Source organism: Idiotropiscis lumnitzeri, chromosome 14 (genome assembly GCF_059441095.1).
Source record: "Idiotropiscis lumnitzeri isolate Australia: NSW breed Sydney's pygmy pipehorse chromosome 14, RoL_Ilum_1.0, whole genome shotgun sequence".
NCBI classification, from domain to species: domain Eukaryota; kingdom Metazoa; phylum Chordata; class Actinopteri; order Syngnathiformes; family Syngnathidae; genus Idiotropiscis; species Idiotropiscis lumnitzeri.
Window position 1 is genome coordinate 13,340,310 of NC_142404.1, and position 20,923 is coordinate 13,361,232.

Here is a 20,923-nt window from a genome sequence, read left to right on the forward strand (position 1 = left end):
CTTAATGAGAGGGACACTTCTTAACAGCAAATGCGATATACGGTAGATGCGATTGAATAGTTTCTGCATTTGATGCCCAGTTACCTTTTTACGAGAGCAGAAAATTACTTGATTTCATCAATTAAGAGCCATATGTTGAATTTCTGTTATCTATTTCAAATCTGCGGAGTCGTTTTATATATTTTTTTTTTTTGGGTGGCTCTTCACCGTACGTTTTTCAAATTTGGGTAATTACCTTTCCTTAACTATTGTATAATAGCCTTGCAGTTGACAGAGACTCTATAAGAAAATGTGAATATATTTGAATACTATTGTATAAGAATACAGTATTCCTTTATATACGTACTCTATAAGGGTGTACTTATATGAGTCGACCGGTCTTGTCAATGCTTGAAACCGGGAAAGGCACCATATTTTATTTTGACTGAAAAATAAATCTGCAACATTGCGGCACATTTTGCTGGTGATGTGTTGCCATCACAAATCCAAAAATAATTTCAACCAGTTATTTAAATCTGACAAAGTTGACCAAGTCACAGCATGCTGATCAGTATGCAATTTGGTGGTTAAGACAAGTGGAAATGTTAAAAATACGGACTATTGCGTTCAGCTAAACTTAGCAGCGGTCAGTAAAAGCAAATTATTATTTCACGTGTTGGGAGCATGAGAACGCCGGCCCAGGCAGCAGTCAGAAGCTAATCAGCCATGAAAATAGGTGAGCACTCCTGCCTGTTCCCTATGGGGTAAGAAATGATCAGAGGTCCGAGAAGGTCATATAACTGGTCTTTCTGTCAATAGTCCACTCGAATCAAGTCTCCGGAGTGAGTGCGCTGGCGGAACAGCGGTTGCAAAATGACGAACAAAAAGCCTGTGATGGATTACGAAGGATGTCAGGTCATCGGACGTAACTGATAACTGCCATTTTCTTAAGGGTAATAATATATATATTAATGTACTTCCAGTCCTTAATGATAAAATGATGCCTACAAACATGAATATTAAAATTTTCATCATTAGTTGAGAAATCCAATTGTATCCATGAGCAATGGGGAGAAAATCAGAAATAAAATCTTCAAAATCAGTAATCAAGAGTTCATTTCTGGTGCAGTGCCTACTTCTAATAAGTAGGCATCTGATCTGGGGGAAATAAATCAGTATAATTTCTCAGGGAGGCATCTAATATCTGGCCTAGAGGAAAATCACTGGTGCGGTGATTAGACATCCAAAATGTCTGCCTTTTTATTTTTTTTTACCCTCTAAGCATGACATGGAAACGTGGTTCTGTTTCATTTCACGGCAGCAGAAAATTCAACACCTTACACAGTGTTGAAGGGTGCAATTGTGTCACGATAGAAGACGCGGTTACAATAGAGGAGCACGGTAAAAATACACTTTCAAGAGGATGATGAATGCAGGTGGATGGATTATCTTTAAAGAGCTCTCAGATTGCTAAGAGGGTCAGGAAAGCAAACTAGCAAGTCGCGCGGCAGACAAGACGAGCCGGGTCGATCATTAAGCGCTTCATCTTCAGGCTTTATTGGATGAAGAGTGACAGCGACACCCCGATCAATCAATCCTTATGTAATCTTCTCAGGCCGACCCTGCAAATCATTCATCATTTTCAGCCCATTCACACATACACGGGCCACAAAATAAACACCTGCCACCCTTGTCCTCTGGATGTCAACGTTAATCCTCTCTGATTATTTGTCACCAACATAATCAAGATAAAACAAAAGAAATTTAGACCACAGTAATCCATTATCACCCAATGCAGCCTTTTTTTCAGGTTTTACACCCGCATGATGGCTTCCATGTTGAATTGCGTTCAGCTAATCAACACATGGTCCTCGATTGCGCTTGCCTCGCCAGATCAATGGCACAGCGTGCTATTAGGTTTTTAATTGCACTGTCCTGAAGAGTGGGGGTTGTTTTAATGAGGCCGAATCCCATTTTCTTCCTGACCTTTGAGGCTCTGCCCTACAGGTGTCCATCCTCTGACTTAAAAGAGATATATGGGCGAGGACGGCTTCCCCCTAGAGGTGCTTGGCTTCAGCAAGTTCCTCTGCAGAGCTTGACATTTTAACCTGGCTAAGGCATAGAAGTGGATCAATCAGTCAATCATCTGGATGGAGTCCAGATGAACATTCATTTTACTGGCTGAAGACAAAACTGAAGGGGTAAGGTCTCAAGAAGAAGTAGGAGCTGAGGACAGTTGCAATGGAGGCCAGGCAGACCATCACCAAAGCTAACGAGCAGATATCCAAACTGCCGTAATCACTACATTGTTCTCCTGCGTTCAATGTATCGTAATTTCCGGACTAAGCGCACCTATATTAAAAAAAAAAAAAAAACAATATACAAGCCACAACAGGCTATAAGACAGTTTTCTATGTAAAAAAAGATTTTGTACTGTGAATGCACACAAAGGTACATAAAGGATTGTTAAAACAGTGCCTTTTAACACAGCAACGGCTTTGCTAATTAAAACAGAACAGATGCAAAAGAAAAAAAAAATTTTCTGAACTATAGAGCGTCCCCTACTGGTGAAAGATAAATCCACAGAAAAGCCGCACTGGTGTATTAGCCGCGCCGTCCAAAATCTATGAAAAAAGTAGCGGCTTATCGTCCGGAAAATACGGCAACTACCCACCAATTAAAATGGAAAGTCTGCAGTTAAATCACGTTTCATATCAAATCCACCGTGGTTGCGAGAATTGTACCAAATAGTCATAGACCTGCCTGTATGTTATATTAGGTGCACGTGCTCAGTGCCATTCTAGAGGTTTAATGCTCTTTCTAACCTTTGGCACCACCCACGGCACAAGACCTACTGGAACCATAATCTTTCAGCGGTTGACTTCGAGTTGTTTTATATACGGTTTCATAATAGTGAGGATATTTAACAATATATCATCCACTTGTGCAGGCTGTGGCGCGATAGCCGAGCAGCGCCCTTTTCATAATATCCCGGTTCTATCTTGGAGGAAAGGGCAGCAAAAAGCATTTGTCCCTCATGCGCTCCTTTTTTTAATATGGTGCTTGCCGACAGCTTTTTAGTCCGACCGACCATGTTGACATTTGCACATGCCGGGACCGGCATAATTGAAGCAGTCCAAATGAAAGCATGTCGAGATAAGCGTAGACTTGGTTTGCTCAATGTGAGTCTTGTACAATTCAAAATAAATATTTTGAATGAACAACAGCACAGGTTGGTTGCAAGGGGAAAAATGTATTTTAGACTGAAATGTCTCAACACGTTTCTACTGAGCAATTGCTTGTAGACTCTTCGCAGTCCCACCGTGTAACATGATGAGAGTTAAAGATATTTGTCTTGTAACTTCTGGAAAAAGACATTTCGTTCTCAACAGCTGTTTGAACTAAAAGCTGAAGAAAAACATATTGGCACAAAATGCAGATAGCTAGCTTGCATACTTGGGAATGAACACTATACACACAGTGACCTCACTGAGAACGCAAAGAACATAGATAGTTCATGGAAATAATTGGGAAGCAGCATCTTGGTACGTATTTCCAGGCGCCGAGTAAAAAGGGGCAGCCGGGTGAAGGTAAATGTTTAAAAAAAAAAAAAAAAAAAAAAATAGTGTGAGAATTCAAAAGTACATATCTTGGAAGAGTTTTTGCCCCATTTCAATGTAGGCTTCCTTCTCCTGCGCAGACATCTGCTCTACCAGCTCTGGCCTCTGGCTCACCTCTCCATAAGAGAAGGGCCGGCCTGCCACCATCACAGTTGGCTCATCTCCCACCTCCTCAAAGTCATCATCGTCGTCGTCCTCCTCTGCAACCCGCCGAGGAGCAGCAGCAGCTACGTGAGGGGGAGGAGCAGAGGGCGCCTCTTCGTCAGATTCACTGGTGTCACTCTCCGAGTCGCTGGCATTGGCCGAGGCCGACGCCAGCCCCCTGGCGGCGGCGGCGGCGGCGGCGTTTGCTCCGCCGCCCCCGGGTCCTGCCACAGCTCGCTTCTCATGGATGAGCAGGGCTCGCATCACCTCCTCGTTTTCATCGGACTGGCCAGCTCCAAGATGACTTGCTCCATCCTGGATCCCGGTCGCCATGTCTCCCCCTGTGAAATGATAACGTCAAATATAAGCCATAGTTTTTCATTTCTTATAGTAGCCTGCAACTAAAATACTCACGGAAAGTAACAGTTTAAGATTGTTCTACCAAACATGCAAAAGAAACGTATGCATTTCCACAAGCATGGGTATATTAATGAGTGAATTAATAACGTTTGCTCATTCAGAAAAACCAAACAAGCGCATGAATATTTCAAATCAAGCAATTATGATTCAAAAGAAATCTGGCTAGGCCTGATTGCTACATGCCCTTGACTGTTGAACAACGTCAATAGCTACGAGAGCTCAGTGAAGGGCACTGACAGGAAGAGATAACCTGCTTTGACCACAGACAGGCTGCCATGGCAACCAAAAAAAGAAACTGGGATTTTTAGGTGGATTGTGGAAATGTCAGAGCGGATTCGGTTTATCCTACAGTACATTCAATCATGATGAGAAATAGAAGAATGAATAAAACTGAAGGTGTTGGGGTCGGGCTCAGCCGCATACCGAGAAGTAATTGACACCTCCACCAAAAGGTTTTGAATTGTCCATAAATGCCACAAGATGGCAGCAAAGAACTACTTTTATATTTGACCGCACCTTGACAAAATGGCAAAAAAAAAGGTGAAAAGACCACCGAAAGTAAACCCAAAAAACACTTACGATTCTTCAGCATGTCCGTCTCGTTGTAAGCGCCCTGCACCGTGCTCTGGGTCAACCAGACGGGCCTCTCCTTAGTTCCTGCGCCCTCAATTGCTTGCTTCTGTGGGTCTACCTGATCCTCCATATTGATCACAACATTCTGGGTGTAAAGGTCAGCGTAGGTTGAGCCCTTGTTGGACCAGGCTTCCCGGTGTGGGCCACTGGCAGCGTTTGCAGCAGCCGCCGCGTTGCGTTCCCGGCTGGAAACGAAGATCCACATAATTGATTTTCTACCGCTGCAATTAGTGAAGTCAAATCTCCAGGACTCTTGGGTCCACATTATGACGGAGGTGGAGGAAACTAACCTCTGCTTGAGGGCGGGGATTTCCGTGGGCTCGGGCTCCAGCAGATCATGAGACAAATTCACATCCTCGGTCTCACGTAGCAACACATAGATGGGTTCGATCTGTTCATTAAATCGTGCTACCAGTGTCCTGGCATCAGGGCACACGGACTCATCCTCTTCGACCTCCGTTTGACAGAATGTGCAACGGAATGTACCTGAGTGAAAGACGGCCATCCAGATAAATAGTGAATGTTGACTATAAACAACAAGCCCCGAAACTAAAAAGAAACACATTGGTGGTATAATTGTTTCACAGGTAACATTCTGTTGTCAAAAGCAATTTCTGATTTGTACCATCCCGCTTTTGACTCCTGTACAGACTACAGTACTTAAAAGGAACCTTACAAAGTTCCCTCTCTGATTGGAATGGAATGAAGTCAAACTGTGCCTTTTCTCAAAGCGCATCTCTGTGCAATTAGCCACATGCCAAGATGAACGACTGGATGCCCGCCATTGTTGTGCTGAGTCGCGGTCCTCTTGTTAAATTTGCAGGCGGGTTACACGGCTATGACGCACGGGCAAAAATTGCACAGTTACAGTGGTGAGCTCAAAAGCACCGCGCACTTTTGTGGAGATCACTAGGCAAGTTTTAATGAAAAAAAATAAATACAACAGACATTCATCATAGCATAATGCATAATAGCATAATTTGGTTCCAAAGGTAAGCACTGCAGTTTATTCCACCGTGCATCTCTTTTCCTCAAGGGGGATGCTATGACGGCTGCACCGTGCGGCTGTGGGGTTTGGGACCTTGTGTACACATCCTCTGCTTCCTGTAAGAGGCCATCTGCTTGCCGTGATGATTTCACTGTCAATAACGGGAACTGTTCCGGCATTAGCACAAGCCACGTCTCTAACTTTGTGTGTTGCCGTTGGTGTAAAACGCACCCCACAAAATCCCCACCGCAGTCCGTTGCAACTGTTTACGTGAGAACGCCTGCCTTTGTGGTCAGTGAAAAGTACACTTCAAATGTGATACAACAAATGCATATTTCATCATAAGTAAAAAAAAAATGCATCTAGATAGACTTGGAGGCTGATTTTGTAACAATTTTCTATCAATGTTGCTTAAAACAATGAACGTGTCAAAGATATCTTAAATACAGAGGAGAAACAATATAATCAATTCAATTCATTCGTGAAGTTTGTTTTCAAAGACAGAGCTGTCGCGACACCACAGGTGTTTTGTTTGTTTCACTACATGAATTTGAAGCACTTGAACAGAGTTTGACAAAGGTGACTGGTCATATTTTATTTCCTAAACCATGGGCTCCAAAATGAGCGTCATGTTTTAGAGCACTTGAAATGAGCAGTTCCGTCTTTAGGAGGGCCTCCACTGGCCATAAAACAGAATGCAACACTGCGTTACCAAAAATGTATGACACTTATGTATACAGTTAGCTAATTAATTGGGGCCGTGAAAGTAAATTATATTCATTCGGCTGTGTGTTATTCTAAGCAGATTTCGATTTCCGTGGACATGTTGAGCCGAGGGAAAATGCAGCGTTTTGCATTATCAGATTGTATCCGAGTACCCGGTCAAAGAGTTACATCAGCTGTACAATAAATAGGAGAATTGAGAACATGCCTGACTAAAAGGAAACGCAACTAGATAATCAAATTAGCGATGACATTTCCTGCATGGTTTGTTTAAGGCAATTTGATGATTGGCGCTGGAGAAAACTAATTGAATACATGAACACTTGAACCACACTTGTGGAGAGGAAACATACCAGGAATTACACATTAGAGCAGCCGCGTCATGCAGTCAGTATTGTGTCATTTCATTGAACACAATTTGAATTCCCACAACGATAAAAATAATTATTCACCTTGCACCCCTCCTTCAAAAAGGTTTTGTGGAAATTACTAAATTAGCTAAACATTTGGTAGAAATAAAGAGTAACCCTCAAAAAAAAAAAAAGTTACCTACATGTGGGGAGTAAAAATATTTTACCTGTCATGGGGTCAAACAGCTGATTGGCTTCTAGATCTGTGAAAGTGGAGAAGCAGCAGGGACATCGGAAAGAGGCGCGGTTGGTCGAGTCGCGTTCATCCGTCTCGATACGCCGTCGCATGTGATCCAGTTTGTACTTGACCACGTTCACAAGGACCCTGTCATGTCAGATCGGAGCACGGTTAACATACAGTCAAGGCTTAGCGGCTTTTTTGATCCAGTAGAATCGCAACTCCACTCCAACATTGAATTTTCCATCCCGGTGTATGAGTATTACAGTGGCTCCTTGAGATGCGAGTAATTACTGTCTTCTTCATGTCAGTGTCACCAAGCTCATGTCAGGTGAAATACAACTAAGGCAAAGAGTAAGCATTGATAAATATGAAAAGAAAGGTGTGATGAACCACAAAGCACCTGTAATTGATGAAATAGTAGTTGTGTCGAGTTGTCTTGCCATCCGGGGCAGTCTCAACTCTCATACGACACTTGACGAACTTGTCAGCTTTCAGGGTGTTGAGTACAGAGCGCAGTTGTTTACGGTCAAATTTGAGCAGCTCCAGCATGTCCTCTTCACGGACACATGGGTTGCGAATGAGCACATCCAGGGCCAAAGCGTGCTCCACCCCGTAGAAACCCCTCACCACCATCTTGGCGAGACGCTTCAATGCTGCAGGTACCTCGGTCAAGAGTTCTGGTTCTATCATCTTGTGCTGTGGGGAGAGGTTGACCAAATGAGTAAGGACATATATTTTTTTCTCTCTTTCTTCTTCTCTCTCTCTCTGGGAGAACATGCAAGGGGAGAACATGCAAACTCCACACAGATGAATGTTTTTAATTTTCATATAAAGACACACCTTACAAGTTATGTTTATCACAACGTGTAACCTAGTTAGAATCACGCATATGATTTCCAATTCACAAAATGTATTGTCCACTGTGAGGAACTAATTTTTTGAGCTTCAAATTAATACAAGAGTTCGAGACGTTTGTTAATTTTTCCATTTGCTACAAAACCAAGTAACTCTATATGTCTTTAGACAGCTACACTATTTGGATAGTTTACGTTCAGACGATAAGGGAACTTAAACCATGTTAAAAGATAGCAGCTAAGTGGAAAACCCTGCTAATTTAGTTCTTTCTCATGAATTCAACTTACATGCTCCTCCGTTCACTCAGAAGTGGCACGAAGTCTGTCCTATGCCGCCTTTCTCACTTCAGAGAAAGGACATCTTCCGAATAAAACACGGGAATCACCAAGTTTTAGCTTTATCGCCGGCGAAGTTCGCTAGCATGCTTCTTGGCTTAATTTGAGCAGCGACTCCGGAAAAAAATGCGAAACCAGACGTTGCAATTTTCTCAAAATCTAATTGGCTCATGTGAGCATGCTTAGCCAATAAAAAGGTAGAATGTTGAAACGATGGTTTTTAAATGTCCAATCGCGTTGAAGTACATTGAAAATGGGCGGGTATTTTGATGTTTTCTTCCGGGACAGCACTGTCGGTTCTGGCAGTCACATCATGGCTTCTCTTGATAGAGTAAAAGTGCTAGTTTTAGGCGATTCCGGTAAGTACGTCTTTCTGTTATAACATGGTCTTTCGGCCATGCATTTATAAATCTAATAAGGCCTTGCTCAAAACTATGCTGTGTCGCAGTAATTTATAAACTTTACCTTTCATAGCTTTCCATGATGTAGTCTGTACTACTAGTATATTTACATGGAAGGCAAAGTAGCTGGAGGTTTAATGTAAATAATTATTACATTCCAAACCTTGGAATTGCTGATACGTATTTGATTTTTTCCCATATTGTGATTAATATGAATGTATTAACTAATAATGATGCAATTTGGCTCCACGTTTGTTATTAATACTTAATAAGCAGTTACTGCATTTCGTTCAAATACTAAGTGTTGTACTTTTTGTCTACCTGTTTACAGGTGTAGGAAAATCCTCCTTAGTACATCTTTTGTGCCAGAACCAGGTTTTAGGAAATCCGTCATGGACTGTTGGATGCTCGGTCGATGTCCGGGTAAGATGACCTATAATTGAGAATAAAACATATAATGCTCCTGGCTTTTGTAATCATTCATTGTACCACTATGGGTTCCAGTGAGCCTTTATCTTGTGAACAATTAAATAAAATGCCTCTAAATATTGCAATGCAGGTACAAGACTACAAAGAGGGAACCCCAGAAGAGAAGACATACTACATTGAACTGTGGGATGTCGGGGGCTCGGTCGGCGGTGCCAGCAGTATCAAAAGCACAAGAGCTGTCTTTTACAATTCAGTCAACGGTAGAGTTGCGTCTGTGCCCCTACAATATTTGTAGAATACATACAGCCATGATTTTGTTCTTGTTAGTTTCACCTCTCTTACCTTTTCAGGAATTATTTTGGTGCACGATCTGACGAATAAGAAATCCTCTCAGAATCTTTATCGCTGGTCACTGGAAGCTTTAAACAAGGATTCATCTCCAACGGGGGTCATTGTCTCAAACGGGTTCGGCATTTTTTTTTTCCACCTGTGATTTCCATCCAATAATTTTACTCTGCATCAACCTTAAGTAATGTGCATTTTTCGTTGTCTGTAAAGTAATACTGTATTCTTTATTTCTTGCAGTGACTATGACCGTGAGCAGTTTGCAGAGAACCCAGTGCCATTGCTGGTCATCGGCACCAAGTTTGACCAGATTCCAGAGAACAAACGCAGTGAGGTTCTCACACGGACGGCGTTCTTGTCTGAAGACTTTAATGCGGAGGAAATCAATCTCGTAAATCAGACTTTTTTTTGCAATTCCTAAAACTGCTTTTAGATCTGCAGTACCTGCAATAGCTTGGTACTTGAGAACTACATACTGTACTTACAATTCAAGAGCTATAGTGACCCCTAGTGGTTTTTCTCGTGCCATGTTCAGAATCCATCAGAGTTTATCCTCAATCCATTGACAGATAATACCATCCAATGTGTTTATCAATAAATGAAGGGTTGTGTACGAAAAATATGTTCTGTTTGTGCAGGACTGCACCAATCTGAGATACTTGGCTGCAGGCACGTCCAATGCTGTGAAGCTTAGCAGATTCTTTGACAAGGTGAGAACGACTGTGACACGTGGACTATTTAAAACCCATCTATTATTCAATCTTTCCCCATTGGTCATCTAAATTAGAGTAGTATTCCTAATATACACTATATGGATTGACACTGTATTTTAATTGGAAATTTTGAATTAATTGTGATTCTATGGCTCAAGTAATCGCCTCATTTCCATGGCTTCCAGCAAGCACGTTTGAAATTTGCTGCACAGAAACAATGGAAAGCAAATTAATTTAACTGCATTTTTTTTTTGTCCGAGTCTGTGAGCATCCTAAAATGTTTTGAGGTCATTGAAACATTCCTGGGACACGTTTGAACTTTGAAAAGGCATCCCTTCTAAAGAGGCTAATTCCACAAGGGGGTGCAAATTCCCCATATGAACAATTTTTGACAAAAACCGTTTCACATGGTCACATGGTTGAAGTTCCCTCAACAATGACGTCCTGTGGGGGCCGCACATATTGCACATGCCAGAAACCGACACTTATAAGCATATATCCTGTATCTCCAAACAGGTGATTGAAAAAAGATATTTCACAAGAGATCCAAGTCAGGTCAGTTGTGCTTTTAAAATCTTTATTTCTGTTTGTAAAATTAAAAAATAAATCAATAAAAGCCATGCTGTCTTTCCTCTATCATGCAAATATTTTTTAGCTTTGTAAAAATGTACTTATCGGGTGTTGGAGTATAAAAGCATGTTATGTGTCTCTGCAGATGACAGGCTTCACGGATCGAAAGCGCTTCAACTTCAAGAGTTTGCACTATGACTAACTCCCACATATGTGGATTTTCCGCCCACCTCCCTTGCAATCGCCCGCAATGCATTTTTACTTTCATTTGTTTTCTTCTATCTGTCTAATCTAATGCTAAAGTAATTGAACATTCATCTTTCTGTAAATATGTGCTCAATAAACCATTTATAAACCAAATCAACAAAACAATTTGGAGTGGTACTGAAGATGTTTCTTTGATAGAAAATGGATGAATGGGCTTCTTGGATTATTTTGGCAAAACCGAATTTCACCGTTGAATGAATAACTTTGGGTTTAACTGTAAATTTGTAGCTTTTGCACGTGGTGTAAAAAAAAAAAACACTTTCTCTTTTCAGAATTAAGTTTGGATAGGATATCAAAACATTTGATTCTTATGATTGTATTCATTATGTGACTGAACACTAGGTGAGACTTTTAATCTTTAATGGGAGTCTACATTTGTTAAATTCAGTTAAAAAAACAATTTCTAAAGCAGCTGACAAAGCATATTAGCAAAGCACAAGACCATTTTTCTGTATGCAGTATCGAATAAAGATTACACAGACAATCCCAGGAGTGGTGTGCACTCTGAATTAATTGTAATGCTGTGCTTCTTTTCCCAGAACAAAGAGCTCTTATGTCATCTTGTAAGCATTTAACAAGTAAAGGATATATTGCGGTGGGCTCATGCTGCAACTTTCTTCCGCATCTCTTCCCTAATCCAGGTGAGGAAGGGTTGGATTTTCGTAAAGACATGTGGATAGTGGGGATCGCTGCAGTTGCATCGGTAAACAAACGCCGTGACTCCTTGAAGCTTGTCGTCGCAGATTATTGGCCCTCCAGAATCCCCCTTGGAAACACAGAAAGATTATGATGGTTTGTTGGTGACCTCAATGTGTAAAGCGATGCACGTGCATGCGTGGTGGTTTGCGATCGATGTCCGCATTACCCAACAAACTCCTCCCGTTTTATCAGGCTTGGTGCATATCATGTGATCCGACTTAAAGTAGTGCTGCCAAACCCGGCACGTTTGTTCGGATTGTATCTTTTCGGTGTTCTCCTTCAGTACGGCTGAAGAGGGCCCTGCCCCCCGACTTCCTCCTACAGTTTGACCCCAGCCAGCAACGGTACATCTCGTCTTGTCTGGGATAATATCATTCTTCTCCGGCAGTTTGATCACTTGGACCTTCGTATTGAGTTTGGCAGGATGACGCAGCTGTAAGAGAGCAAAATTTGACAAGTGGTTATGTGTGGCACAATCGCAAATGATTTTACATTTATTTGAAAGGGTTATAGGGAACCAAAATGCTTACAATAGCTCAATGTTTGTAAAAGTGATGAGAATTTGAATTTTGGGGTGAAATCGATCCACGTCACGCCACGTTGCTTTGGCGGTCTATATAAATTGATGCGGTGGGCCGGATCTGACCACCTCGCCTTGAGTTTGACACCAGTGGTCTATGACGTAAATTCAATAAAAATGAGAACAAACCCAATACAAAAGGTATTGTGCCGGATTCAAAAGAAAAAGTCACTCACGTGCAGTTTGAAGTACATTTACTTCACATATTGAGTATCACGGTTTTTGATATATTCGATATTATTTTACATTTGAACAAAAAGTAAGTTTGACTTATTTGTTTTTACCTTCAGTAGCATAATGTCATAGCTGAAATCTTCCTTGTAATCTGGATGAGGATGGAATTTGGCCACGGCGATCCGTTGCTGGCTTTTCTCCCGCTTGCTTATGTTGTGTGCCCCGAGTATGACTGTCATTGACTCGTTGCTGACAACCAAAGGAAACAAAAACAAATGTTTAATAAAGAACAATATGAAAAATACAATGTGCCGTTCTATGAAGTAGTAGCATTTTCTTTTTGTGCTCTCCTCATTCCAGTGTCATTTCAAACCAAAAAGAGTAATACAGGTGAATGTGTTGAGAGATATCAAAATCAAACAAGAAAAACGGTATGATGCACATGCAAGCACAAAAAAAAATGCCTGTTTGGAGACATTATAGATGAACTGGTTCTGGTATCCGAACTCACTAGCAGTGGGCCGCAGTCAGAACAAAGTCTTTGCGAATCAGTACCCCGCCACATGTGTGAGCGCCGTGGGAATGCAGTGATGCCATGTAGGGTTTGGAATGAGGCGTTGCAACCTTACCGTCCACTATGCTGTTCCCTGTTGCCGCTGATATGAAGAAAGAAAATGAAATGGATATGAAGTTTAGATTTTTTTTTTTTGTATATCGGCAAAATGAACGTTATGACTATGTACGGACAGATTGAAATCTTACCTATAAACCAGGAGAACAGCTGAAGGACAAATATGGTGCGGTAAACGTGCATCATGATTGCTGTGCAGGTGGAACACTGACTTTGAAAGAAGCCCCTTAGTCATTAAAGCCACCCCCCGACCCCCGAAAAGGAAATTAATGGGAGGTGCATGCTTGCAGAGTGTGAGATGACCATTTTTTTTTTTTTTGCTACTGCAATAGATGTGACTGTGGCTTTACGTTTAATATTTAAATTGTTTAAATATATAATATTGTTAGTTTGTCTGAATGGTTGAATTAAGATATTCTTTTATATTCTAATTTTGCGCGCCAATTTCATAAAAGGTCAGAGACTAATTTGGAGATTGCCTTCTTCTCACTTTTCTAGTAGTCACTATGGTCATAAGAATTGTCAGACTTATTATATGAACATGGAATTAATTTGTGAATTAATGTTATGATTACAGACTACATTTGTGCAGTAGACATCTTTGTCAGACGAACTGAGCCACTATTTTCCGACTTCTTGTTTATTAAGTCCAAAAGAGTAAGCGTAAGAGTAGCTCCTGCAAGACACCGACTTTATTCTTCTATTCATTCAAGTGCCAGTCAGTTTCATTTTAGGAATTTTTTTTTTTTTTTTATATGATCAATCTCTTCTAGAGATGACGATAGAAACTATTCAGTAAAAGAAATACATACAAAAGCAGAAAATAGAAAATAGAGTACATTCATTAGAGATCATCTTAGAACTTTTTGTCAACACACACACTGATCCATTCACAAACCATCAGAACCGGCACAGAGACTGAGACTCAGTTCAGTTTTTACTGCGATTTCCTCTTCACCTTCGACTTTCTGCAACACTTGCGGGTGCAGAACACGAAGCATTTGAAAGTCACCCAAAGTGCAGCGACAACCACAATGAACAGGAAGCCAATGACATCCAGGCTGTGGTATTGGAACCAGTTCAAATTGTGTGCTGCTACCCGTAGATGAGAGGCTCCTTTGTGTCTCATGACAAACTCAGTCCAGAAAACTGCCAGGTCCAAAGGCTGAACGGGGTGGTCCCGGTGTATCGCAGACAATTTCACCATCTTCTCTTTATAACTGCACAGAGGCAATTACATATTCGTCCATAGTTAAAACGCATTCAATCCATAAGACATACACAGTAGTCCCCGCCTCCCAAAGACGTATTTATACGTCTTAGCCATTTTATTTTTTTTTTAACGTCACAGCTCCGTGTTTTTATAGCATTAGAACACACAATTTTGTTGGCCTCACAAAATCCGTCAAAATCCAGAAAAACGCTGCAATTGAGGGGTTTCTTCTCGTAAAAATTTCTGGGATTAAATGAGTTCATGAGAAATGCATTTAATGCTAAATATGGCACTGATGGCCACTATCAATAACTCACTATAACAATTTATGAGCTTTAAAAAAAACGTAACTATGCGCATTGTACAGCTTCAGCACTGCTTTACGGTTTTTTGCCCCATGTTGACAGAACAAGTACTGTTGTGAACACATCTCGAAATGTCAGACTGTTTGGTGGACACACACACACGCACACACGCTACAAGTTGGGTTATACTCTTAACATCCACATCAGAGTTGCCAAACCTTTTGTTGTTGATAATATTATCCAGAGCCACCAGCAGTTTGTCTGTCGTCATGTAGTACATGCTGAGCTCCTCGGCAATGCCACGCGTCACCATGCGGAGAACGTTGTCCTGCTGGTCTCCAAACAGTGGAAACATGAGCATAGGAACGGCGTTGCAGAGGCCTTCATAGATACCATGGCTGCCTCCATGGGTGAGGAACACTTTTGCCTTGGGGTGAGCTGAAGACAATGTTGGGAAGAATCATTTTCAAGCAACTATGACATTGCAAAGTGTTTTTTTTTAAATAAAATAAAAAAAATAGTCACAAAGCAGCTTGAGTGGTAATGATAACACTGGCTGGGAAATCCATTAGGCAGAAGGGTAGGGAAGGGAAAATAAAGGAAGCCATAAAAACATGGGAACTGGGGAAAGAAAAAGGCGACAAGCCAATTCCAGGGGATGTTTACTGTTTAATTCAACATAAAACTTTTTATAGTAATACTCAAAACGTATATTCTTTATCCTCTGCAAAGAAAGACTAAAATGACTGCCTTACTGCAGAGCTGAGGCTGTCTCCGTGCACTCTTTCATTTCTTTACATTCTAGTTAATTAAGTTACTGCTCTATTTATTCTTTAAAACAATTAAGTACAAAATTAGAGAATAGTCACTTTTTAATTAATGGTGCTCAAGGCACCTTTGTTGTATATAATACTCTACAAAAAAATTTTAATAAACTATTAATAGCCATAAGAACCGTATAAAATACAAAGAAGGGAAAAATAAATATAATCTAACAAATTATCTAACAACAAAAGAAAAAATGGGCGTGTTAAAATTAAATCTTGAGGTCATTAAACATAAATTTAATCAACATATAGTAAAACAAAATTTTCTCAAGATTACAAGTTACAATAAATTCTCCTTTGTTATTTAAGTTAAATGAAATTTAAAGTTTGCATAATTTTGGAGATGAAACCAAACCTACCTAAAAGATCCTTCTGAGGAAGCCACTTCATCAGTTTAACATTTTTGGGTACGTTCTTTAGTTCAACTCCAGTGTATCTCCACAAAACCTGAAAACCCACACACACACACACACACACACCCACACACACAAAAAAAAACGGTATCATTTGGCGGTGCATTATGTCGTGTACAATTTATTGAGTAATTAGTGCCATTACCCTCTGTGGAATCTGCCGAAAGGCAGCAAGGAATTGTTGTGCTTTCTTCTCCGGCATGTTGGACACCATGGAGCCCAGTGTAAAGACGATAAAGCCATGCTCGCCGGAACCTTCCACAAACTCCTCCAAATCCTGCCAGGACCAAACAAGGCATTATTGTCAGCACACTGGACATAGAACAAATGTGTTTTGCAATCATGCTGCCATATTTTAGGTTCAATATCAAGTAGTCTGTAGTACTGTTTTGACAAAGCCAATTCTATTCAATCTATATCCACTCGGAATCCCGCCATAGTCCAGAAGTGTGCTTTACACGGGGCACGTTTCACACAATTTGTTTGTTTTTTTGGCAGCATTTTATCTGATAAACATGCAAACAAGATTATGGAAGTAATCCCTTAATCCTTAATAACCCTCACTGTAGTTTTCCAAATGGTCAGCTCAGAATTGATTAGCTACTCAAACAGTTGTGATTAAGTGTTGTGGTTGGGCTCAAGCACGGGTCAAAGAACGGAGCCTCAGCTTTTGTCACGTTTTGCCGCTTTAGATTAAGATGCATCAACTTGTAATTTCTTTCATTTTTTTGGATCAAATTGTGACCATAAGTGAAGTGAATTGAAAGTGATTATAATGGCCGATAGTGATTGTTAAAGGTTTCCAAACTACGGCCCGGGGGCCATTTGTGGCCCGCCGTGCATTTTCAAGCGGCCCGTGACATATACTAAAAATTGACATGTTACAAATGTATTTGCTTTATATACTGAAGAGATTTTGTAAATATGCAAAGATGAAAATTAATTATTAACAACTAAAGTAGTAACAACACGTATCTCCGTAACACTAACACCATCTTCCATCAGGAAAGTTAGGTGGGGCGGACAACGAGTTAGATTTTTTTTTTTTTTTGCGTGGTTACAGCCGCACATCCAACCCCTTGTCCTCTTTTCATCATTTGAGGAGACGCAATAGTACTGTGCTGAAAAAACATCAACGATATCATCAGCGAGTCAATGCAGATTCTACACAAGTTTTCCCAGTCAAATTTGACTATAACAAGTTTTGCTCTGACCAACCAATAAAAGGACGGACAAATGCTGACGTGATTGAGGGTAAGCGTTCTGGCTCTATGAGGACAAATTTGAAATCTGACTGAGGAAAGAACCAGAACCATTGCTAAAGTACAGTAGTTTATGTAACGTTGGTCCCCACAATTGATTCTGAAGGTTTTGGGCAGATTTGACTGACATGGCTGAGAGCTGACTGGACTAAAAAAAAAAAAAAAAACACCTTGCTGGTGCTAAAAGGCCACCACTGAAGATCTAAGCCTGACCTTGTAAAGAGGAAGCGTATAATGGAGTGTACATAATATCCTTGAGTGAATGCAGATGTGGCTTTAGTCGTTGGAATACTCACTGCAGGCAGGGGCTGCGGCTTTTCGCAGTTGATACCGCCAATCAAAACCATGTTGGGCATCACAGGTTTGGGCCAGTCCAGGACAAAGTTGGATCTCACAAGCCAAATGGAAGCGTGGCCCAACAGATTCTTGTAAGTCATGCCTTCTTCCACAAACTCGCTGACCAGCTCATCAAATTTTGCATACATGATATGACACAAATAGTACTCCACTAGAGCCATGATGTTGTTTTTTACTCTCTGCGGGAAGGTCATGACATCTGTGTTACCGGAGTAGAATTTGGGAACATAAGACAAAGGAACAGGACACTGGTTAGCCTTCAAATCCATTTCGCAGGGAAGTCCGCGCGTGAAGTAAACAGCCGGAATTCCAAGAATACGAGACAGGATGGAGCCGCACGGGAGGAAAGGGTCCGTCAGCACCAGATCGAAGCCGTCGGCCCTTAGCTGATTCAGCACAGGCTGCTTGTTGAGAAGACTTCGACAGCCTTTTGCCTGAAAGGACGTAAAGTTAAGCAAAAGCTCCACGTTGAAAAACAAGTCAGTGAACGCTGGTGCGTTGACAAAGACGCTCTGCTGCAGCTGTGAAAACGAGCGGTCCAGCTCGTCCTTGTTGTAGGGCACTTTGTAGAACTGGGTCTTGTAGCTGTCTGAGCCGTTCATCAGCAGGCTGTTTTCAGGCACCAAAACCACCACCTCGTGTCCTCTGTGCCCCAACTCCTTGACTAAGATCTTCATGCTCAGCCAGTGACTCCCGTCTACGGGAATAACCAGAACTTTCCCCCCCTCGGCAGGCCCCAGAAAGGAGCAACAGAGCCCGGCCAGCAGCCCCAGTGCGGAAAACCACACCCTGACACTCATTGCCTCCTCTCACTTCAAGCTAAAGTGACCCCCCCCCAAAAAAAAAAAAAATCAGTGCAGGAGCGAGTGGCAACTTTTTCCAGCTGAGATGAGTGCGTGTGAGTGAGCATGTGGTCCTGGGAGCTGTTTTATCTACGCAGCGTGATGTAACCAAAGCAAGACGGAGGGGTGTAAGATTACACCATTCAATCATTTGCGATCTTTTTTTTTTTTTCTTTTTTTTTTTACACGCGTCCTCTCATGCTCTTGTTTCTGATTTACAAATATGTATCTTATGAAAAATTGCACACTTAGGTCGCAGCTTGCAGGGAGTAAGCAACACATACACAAATATTTTTTTTGGTTAATATTTTCAGCATTTTTATATATATATATATAATATTTGCCTCACATTAGTCAGCGGTTGACTCAAAATTTGCAAGTCATGAGTGCTTTGCTTTGCGTTCAGATTAAACAACCGATTTGTGCAAAGCAGAGCAAAGTTTACTCTCGGCATGCCTTTACTCCCCCGGTCCGAGACAAGTGGGCGTGGTGGCGCTTTTGGTCTTGTTTCGTGAGTTTACCCACTCTCTATTGACATTTTCTTCTTTTCGACTATAATCTTTGTGAGGGCATTTGTTGACATTGGTTGATCCAGTAATGGGCACTTAACGTTCCCAATCCGTCCTCCATTTGCGACCTTGGCACCCTTTTGTGCTTATTCATAAAATAATCTTTATGCGTCCCCGTCCGTCCTGCGTCATTGCATTACACCAGACCGTCCCAAAAAAGTTCGTTAGCTGGTTAATTTCCTATTCACATCAACGTACCGTGATTTCCAGAATATAAAACACACCTGATTAAAAGCCACACTAACGAAATTTTGCCATAAAAACTGATTTTTATATAAATGATCCGCGTCGGATTAATAGCCGTGGGTCTCCACGCTCTCACGCTGTGTGTGTTATTTATTTTTTATTTTTTTTTGGGTTTAATCAGCTGCCTGATCGATGTGGGTGGTTCCTTTGGTGACCCTTGGGAGTTTGTAATTACCGGCCTTCAGAAGGCAGCTGAAGCCATGGACTCGCTCCTTGATTTCCTTGCCATGTTTTTTTTTTAAATTTGTCTTGCGTTGTCGCTTGTTTGTAAGTACATTCAGTAGTTATCCATTTCGCAAGCTCCCTTTGTTAAGTTATTTCCCACCATGTCCCGTGCGCTTTTTGTTTACGTCCGTTTCTTTCCTTTTGCAAGTGTTTTTGAACTTTGTATAGTGTGTAGTGTCATAGATAAATTTTTGTCAGCCTTTATCTTTATCTGCCCTTTATGGGATCCACCGACCCTAACAGGGTTTATCCCATTACCTTTTGACATAGAGACAACTTTTATTTGCACTTCTAAGGCAAACTGAAAAGTATCCAGACTTTGTGTGCCTGAATTATTTATTTTAATGTAGCGGGTTTGTGACTACGAAGAAACATCCTTATATAAGTAAATAATATTTAATGTGCTGTAATGATTTCCCTGTGTGATACTTTGCTGTTAAATGTCTGTCAATGTGTTATTGGGGGAGTTGACACATTCCAAAAACACTATAAGACTTCTATTGAGATTTCCTTCTTCTTCTTCTATTAACGCTCACTAAAAAGAAAAAGATAAAATTGTGAATTTAGAAATCAAATTCATCAATTCACTGCATCATGATCTTATGATATTAATTTCAAGTCCAGGCTACAACGTAGTGCATGACACATATGTAACAGAAGGATCTAGTAGTGATTATTAGTGCAAAACAGTAATAAATCATCAATAATAACAAGTTGTTGTTCTAGTTAGCCCAAGTTTGCAGAATTGTGCCGTCAGGAATCTGTCTAGCCCCAATTAAGCCCCTATAGGATTTTATTTGATATTATAAAATACATTTGTGAATTTTTCATAAATTGTTTTCTCAGCCCACTTATTTATTGGTTTAACCTCCTTAGACCCAGGAGAGAAAAAAATCCATCTCTGATATGAATGTCTTATTTTACCCAAGCACCAAGGACTTTAATATTCATTAAGAAAAAAAAGGTTTTATGACCATTTTTTATGCTAATAAAAATCGACTTTCATGTGTCATCCTCAACTCTGAAGTTGCAGTCTGTTTGCATGTAGCCATGCACGCACACACACACGCACACACACGCACAACGAGTGTGCGTGACTGTGTGGGTTTTCGAGTATCACTTTGAAACCTCGCCTCCACCCACAACTAACTCACACTCGCACGTACACTTCCACGAGCATTGTTAAGTTTCGTGAGAAGCCTTCAAAAAAAAAAAAAAGAGGAAGCCGAATTTAGAGGGTTGGATAACATCAGACAAACAATGTCGTTTAAGGAATTCTCAACGTGCCGCGGCTCGCTTTGTCAATTATCAATAAGGAAATAAAGACTTGCGTTTATGCGTTCACTGTGGCCGAGAAAAAGTAACTTATTGATTTTGGTGTTTTTTCAGTGGGTATGCATTTACACACAGTCGGCGATATGGTCTTAAAATAAAAGATAGGACAGCCCCTCCGAATATACCCCCCAGCAGTATACACTAAGTACAATAAAAAGAAAAATCAAATGATAGTATTATTTTTAAAAAGTGTTGCTTTTTGTATGACCCTAACCGCGCCATTCATGCGCAG

The 20,923-nt window shown here is 40.9% G+C and overlaps 4 protein-coding genes across 4 annotated transcripts; 1 reads left to right on the forward strand and 3 right to left on the reverse strand.

The window, feature by feature from the left end:
- Positions 1–1,512: 1,512 nt before the first annotated feature.
- Positions 1,513–8,409, reverse strand: gtf2e1 (general transcription factor IIE, polypeptide 1, alpha). The gene is made up of 6 exons (XM_088315792.1): positions 8,241–8,409; positions 7,499–7,794; positions 7,085–7,242; positions 5,087–5,282; positions 4,743–4,981; positions 1,513–4,084 (listed from the first exon to the last, which is right to left on the reverse strand). The coding sequence occupies exons 2-6, from the start codon at positions 7,786–7,788 to the stop codon at positions 3,615–3,617; spliced, it is 1,353 nt and encodes a 450-aa protein (XP_088171918.1). The 5' UTR covers positions 7,789–7,794; positions 8,241–8,409; the 3' UTR covers positions 1,513–3,614.
- Positions 8,410–8,536: 127 nt separating this feature from the next.
- rabl3 (RAB, member of RAS oncogene family-like 3) lies at positions 8,537–10,948 on the forward strand. The gene is made up of 8 exons (XM_088314662.1): positions 8,537–8,647; positions 9,021–9,112; positions 9,249–9,378; positions 9,469–9,583; positions 9,704–9,854; positions 10,102–10,173; positions 10,693–10,731; positions 10,892–10,948. Exons 1-8 carry the CDS (start codon positions 8,542–8,544, stop codon positions 10,946–10,948), a joined length of 762 nt encoding a protein of 253 aa, XP_088170788.1. The 5' UTR covers positions 8,537–8,541.
- Positions 10,949–11,188: 240 nt separating this feature from the next.
- LOC148323560 (granzyme E-like) lies at positions 11,189–13,506 on the reverse strand. Its single transcript, XM_088314661.1, has 5 exons — positions 13,229–13,506; positions 12,978–13,122; positions 12,577–12,715; positions 11,879–12,145; positions 11,189–11,779 (listed from the first exon to the last, which is right to left on the reverse strand). Exons 1-5 carry the CDS (start codon positions 13,281–13,283, stop codon positions 11,615–11,617), a joined length of 771 nt encoding a protein of 256 aa, XP_088170787.1. The 5' UTR covers positions 13,284–13,506; the 3' UTR covers positions 11,189–11,614.
- Positions 13,507–13,721: 215 nt separating this feature from the next.
- Positions 13,722–18,781, reverse strand: LOC148323561 (UDP-glucuronosyltransferase-like). Its single transcript, XM_088314659.1, has 5 exons — positions 17,414–18,781; positions 16,001–16,132; positions 15,802–15,889; positions 14,834–15,053; positions 13,722–14,317 (listed from the first exon to the last, which is right to left on the reverse strand). Exons 1-5 carry the CDS (start codon positions 18,272–18,274, stop codon positions 14,035–14,037), a joined length of 1,584 nt encoding a protein of 527 aa, XP_088170785.1. The 5' UTR covers positions 18,275–18,781; the 3' UTR covers positions 13,722–14,034.
- Between the last annotated feature and the right edge of the window lie 2,142 nt (positions 18,782–20,923).